The following is a 5,828-nucleotide window of genomic DNA, read 5'->3' as shown; positions in this document are numbered from 1 at the left end:
ATGTCCTCCTGAAATGTTCAATGAGTGGGACATTCTTCAAAATTTATATGAAGGGTTGACTCTCAAGGCTCAGAAAGCACTAGATCACTCAGCAGGAGGCTCTTTGCAACTTATGAAGATAGCAGAGGAAGCTCAAAACTTCATTGATATGGTGGCAAATAATCAATATTTCTTTGCTCATCAAAGACAATGCCAACCATCACAAAGGAAAGGAGTGCTAGAGTTGGAAGGAGTAGACACAATCCTAGCTAAACACAAGATAATGTAGCAGCAGATCCAACAAAAATTTGAGCAAATGGCTAAAAGAATTGATAGCCTCCAAGTTGCAGTAGTGAATACAAGCCAACCATCAACCACATGGAGGCAAAATAAAGAAAACTAAGAAGATCAACAGCAGGAACAAATTCAATATGTGCATAACCAAGGCTCAGGCCAAAATGAGGTTTATGGTGACACCTACAATCCATCCTGGAAGAACCATCCAAACCTAAGATGGGGAGATAACCACACTCAAAACTAGAAACCATGGCAAAGAAATTCAAACCAAAACAACTCAATAAATAACCAAAACCACAACCAGCAAAATACTAACCCCAATCCATATAGAAAACCCCAAAATAACCACCCAAATTCCAGCTACTATCCACCCAATAACCAAACCACTAACCAAAACACCTACCATCAACCTTCAACATCTCACAACCAGCCACAAGCATCACAAGACACTCAAAGAATCTCCAACTTGGAGATGTTGATAGAGAAGATGCTGAAGAACCAAGAGATAACAAGCAAGAATCAGGAAGCCTCAATAAGAAACCTAGAGAGGCAGATGGGGCAACTATCCAAGCAAGTTATGATTGAAAGGCCAACAAGCTCACTCCTAAGTGACACCATTCTAAATCCTAAAGAAGAATGCAAAGCCATCCAACCGAGGAGTGAAAAAACCTTGGTGAGTAACAAAGAAGATAACAAGAGGCTTATGGACAATGATGAAGCTAGCAACAAGGAAGAGATGATAGCAAGCAAACAAGCTCAAAAGAAGCTTGAAGAGAAAGATGACCAGCCACAAGATTCAAGGAAAGGGAAGCAAGTAATGGAGGAATCATCTCAAGGGCAGAAGCAGGCAGTGAAGGCTTTCACACCTCCCTTACCATATCATCAGAGGTTCAACAAGGAAAACAAGGATCAACACTTCCCCAAGTTCCTTGAAGTCTTTAAGAAATTGGAAATTAATATTTCCTTGGCTGAAGCATTAGAGCAGATGCCTCTATATGCAAAATTCTTGAAAGAGCTCATTAACAAAAAGAGAAGTTGGCATGAGAAGGAGACCATCATGCTCACACAAGAGTGCAGTGCTATAATTTAAAGAGGTCTCCCACCAAAGCTCAAAGATCCTGGGAGCTTCTTCTTAACTTGCACCATTGGTAATATAACCATAAAAAGGGCACTGTGTGACTTAGGGGCCAGCATCAACTTAATCCCTTATTCTATGATGAGAAAGCTATGCATAGAGGAGGTAAAGCCCACACAGATGTCACTAGAGCTCGTGGAGAAATCATTGGTGTTTCCCAAAGGAGTAATTGAAAACCTTTTGGTCAAGGTGGATAAGTTCATATTTCCTGCAGACTTTGTGATCCTGGATCTAGGAGAAGAAGGAAATGAATCTATTATCTTGGAAAGACCCTTCTTGGCCACAGCAAGAGCCATTATAGATATTGAACAAGGAGAGCTGACTCTAAGGGTACATAATAAAAGCATTACTCTGAATGTCTTTCCAGAAGCACAACATAATGATGAAAATGAAGAATGCGTGAAAGATGACAAAAAAGACTTGCAGTGGAAGGAAGAAATCAACAAGACACTCATTAATCCTCCTCCAAAGCAAGAGACAAGCAGCAAGGCAGGCCAAGAGGAGAATGAGACTGCATCGAATAATGAGAAGAATCAAGAAGGAAGTGAGGTGTTAGCCACTGAGAAAACAGATTCCAAAACACAGCTCACTGTCAAAGGAAAAAAATCATCAAAAAAGGGGAAGAAAAGCAAGAAAAAGGGTCCAAGAGGGTGGAAAAATAAAAAAATTGCAACTGAAGGATTTTCAAAGTGAGATAAAGTGCAGCTAATTTACCAATAGTTGGGGACAAATCAACAAGCTGATGAGTACTACATTATCAACAGGATACTCTCACTGGAGCATGCAGAGATTGAACATCAGAGCACTGGAAGGAAGCTTACTGTGAGAGGAGATAAGCTGAGACACTACAGTCATCAACCACCCTAATGAGGGTCCAATGTCAAGCTAGTGACAATAAAAAAGCGCTTGTTGGGAGGCAACCCAGCCTGAGGTAGTTTTCTTTTCATAGTTATTTCAATAGAAAGGTTGAGTAGTTTTATATGTATTGTAAGGAGCTAAGTTTGGTGTTGCACACCAAAATAATTTTAGGGAGAATGAAGGATGCTAAGTTTAGTGTTCTACCAAAATCTCATTTGAAAACACATTTTCACCTTCTGCATAAAGGGTTGCTAGCTCCAAGCAATCAGAGAAACTACTTAACCATTGTCTGTTTTCTAGTTTTTAGTTATATTACCTTTAGCAAAGACAGAAGGGTTTCACATATGGTTAACTTGATACATAAGAAACAATGGCAAGGGACTAAGTTTGGTGTTCACACACCAAAGTAAGTTTAAAATGCCCATAAATAAGTCATGTTAGCTAACCAATTGTTTAAGGGCTTGAGAAACAAGCAACTTTTGAGGATTATGCAGGAAAACATTCAACCTGTGGAGGGAGTCTACATCATTGTCCAAAGGAAGTACAATAAAGAGAAATAATGATGACAGAAGGAAAAGCTAAGAGACATTCCCAACAGGTTGTATTGACACTTAATCTTTGTTGCTTTGAAGTATTTTAATTTGGAAATTCCTATATGTCTTGCTGAAGTGTTCAATTAAGTGCAAGTGGAGATATTTGCTAAGAATGCTAGCCTGCATATTGTGCTTGTCATCCATCACTAGCTTGAATTTTGTTGTGTTCCTTTCTGCATAAATGATGAGCAAATATTTTATACGCTTTTTGGGGTTAATTTCATGTAGTTTTTAGTATATTTTTATTAGTTTCTAGGCAAAATTCATATTTTTGGACTTTACTATGAGTTTGTGTGTTTTTCTATAATTTCAGGTATTTTCTGGCTGAAATTGAGGGAGCTGAGCAAAAATCTGATTCAGGCTGAAAAAGGACTGCTGATGCTGTTGGATTTTGACCTCCCTGTACTCGGAATGGATTTTTTGGAGCTACAGGAGTCCAATTGGCACGCTCTCAATTGCATTGGAAAGTAGACATCCAGGACTTTCCAGCAAAATATAATAGTTCATATTTTGCTCAAGGATAGATGACATAAACTGGCATTCATCGCCAGTTCCATGTTGCATTCTGGCGTTAAACGCCAGAAACAGGTTACAAGTTGGAGTTAAACGCCAGAAACAGGTTACAACCTGACGTTTAACTCTAGAAACAGCCTAGGCACGTGTAAAGCTCAAGTCTCAGCCCCAACACATACCAAGTGGGCCCCAGAAGTGGATTTCTGCACTATCTATCTTAGTTTACTCATTTTCTGTAAACCTAGGTTACTAGTTTAGTATTTAAACAACTTTTAGAGATTTATTTTGGATCTCATGACATTTTTAGATCTGAACTTTGTACTCTTTGACGGCATGAGTCTTTAAACTCCATTGTTGGGGGTGAGGAGCTCTGTTGTGTCTCGATGAATTAATGCAATTATTTCTGTTTTCTATTCAAACACGCTTGTTTCTATCTAAGATGTTCATTCGCATTTCAATATGATGGATGTGATGATCTGTGACACTCATCACCATCCTCAACCGATGAACGCGTGTCTGACAACCACCTCCGTTCTACCTTCGATTGAATGAGTATCTCTTGGATTCCTTAATTAGAATCTTCGTGGTATAAGCTAGAATCCATTGACAACATTTTTGAGAATCCGGAAAGTTTAAACCTTGTCTGTGGTATTCCGAGTAGGATTCAGGGGTTGAATGACTGTGACGAGCTTCAAACTCACAAGGGTTGGGCATATTGACAGACGCAAAAGGATCAATGGATCCTATTCCAGCATGAGTGAGAACCGACAGATGATTAGCCGTGCGGTGACAGCGCACTTGGACCATTTTCACTGAGAGGACGGATGGTAGCCATTGAAAACGGTGATCCACCAACACACAGCTTGCCATAGGAGGAACCTTGCGTGCGTGAAGAAGAAGACAGAGAGAAAGCAGAGATTCAGAAGACAAAGCATCTCCAAAACTCCAACATATTCTCCGTTACTGCATAACAAGTATTATTTAATCCATGCTCTCTTGTTCATTTGCAAGTCAACTGATAATTATAATTAATATCCTGACTAAGAGTTGCAAGATAACCATAGCTTGCTTCAAGCCAACAATTTCCGTGGGATCGACCCTTACTCACGTAAGGTATTACTTGGACGACCCAGTGCACTTGCTGGTTAGTGGTACGAGTTGTGAAAAGTGTGATTCACAATTCGTGCACCAAGTTTTTGGCACCGTTGCCGGGGATTATTCGAGTTTGAACAACTGACGGTTCATCTTGTTGCTTAGATTAGGAAAATTTTGTCTTTTGGGTCAGAGTCTTTTATTTTCTTTTCAAAAATTTTCCAAAAATTTATTATTTTTCTTTATTAATCTTTAGAGTTTTCTGTTTGAGTCTAGTTACATGTTTTAAGTTTGGTGTCCTTTGTGTTTTTGTCATCCAAAAAAAATATATATATAGTTTTTCTCTGTTTAGTCCTTGCATTTGTTGAATGTGTCTATGTTCTTGTGAATAATTGCTCCTTTGAGTCTTTCTTTCTAAAATCTTTTCAAAAATAATTTTTATTTGATTAAATCTTGTGTCAAGTTTTAAGTTTGGTGTCAATTGCATGCTTTTCTTTGTCTTTCAAATTTTGAATTGCATGTTCTTGTTCTTCCTTGATCTTCAAATTGTTCTGTGTCTTTTCTTGTTCTTCTTGTGCTTTCTCAAAATATCAGTTTTCAAAAATTTTTTTTATTAAATACCTTATTAAAACACATTAAATTTATAGCTCAATTGGCTAGAGCGTTGTGCTTATATTCTTGGTAATTGGCTATCTTCTTTTTAAAACTTTTTCAAAAATAATTTTTCTTTGAATAAATCTTGTGACAAACTTTAAGTTTGGTGTTTTCCTATTAACTTTTCTTTAATTTTCGAAAATTTTATTTTGGTTTTCTAAAAATTTTAAGTTTGGTATTCTATCTTCATGTTCTTGTTGTTCTTGTGAGTCTTCAAAGTGTTCTTGAGTCTTCCTTGTGTTTTGATCTTAAAATTTTTAAGTTTGGTGTTCCTTGGTGTTTTCCCTTCAAAATTTTCGAAAACAAGGAGCATTAGATCTAAAAATTTTAAGTTGTGTATCTTTTGTGTGTTTTTCTCTTTCTTCATTGAATTCAAAAATATCTTTTCTCTTTATTTTAATTAATTTTCGAAATTCTCCTTTAAAAAATTCAAATTTTATTTTAAAACTTCCTATTTTATTTTATCTTAGCTTTAAAAAATTTCAAAATTCCCCAAATCTTTTTCGAAAATCAAATTCAAAATTCAAATCTTTTCAATTAATTAGTTAATTCAACATTCAAATTTCTTTTTATTTTCCTTTTCTCTTAATTTTTGAAATCTATATTTTATTTTCTAATTATTTTCCTTTATTTTATTTCATTTTTTGGTTATTTTTAATTAAATAAAACAAAAAAAATAAAAATATATTTTACTTGCAATTCACATC

The 5,828-nt window shown here is 36.3% G+C and overlaps 1 protein-coding gene across 1 annotated transcript; it reads left to right on the top strand.

The window, feature by feature from the left end:
- Nucleotides 749-1,366, top strand: LOC107640921. Its single transcript, XM_016344425.1, has one exon. The coding sequence runs from the start codon at nucleotides 749-751 to the stop codon at nucleotides 1,364-1,366; it is 618 nt and encodes a 205-aa protein (XP_016199911.1).

Source organism: Arachis ipaensis, chromosome B05 (genome assembly GCF_000816755.2).
Source record: "Arachis ipaensis cultivar K30076 chromosome B05, Araip1.1, whole genome shotgun sequence".
NCBI lineage: Eukaryota > Viridiplantae > Streptophyta > Magnoliopsida > Fabales > Fabaceae > Arachis > Arachis ipaensis.
The sequence above is the reverse complement of the archived record's forward strand: the minus strand, read 5'-3'. Positions and strand labels throughout refer to the sequence as shown.

Bases quoted from the DNA above. Each gene is read 5' to 3' on its own strand.
- LOC107640921 (XM_016344425.1), top strand. From the start codon at position 749: ATGTTGATAGAGAAGATGCTGAAGAACCAAGAGATAACAAGCAAGAAT.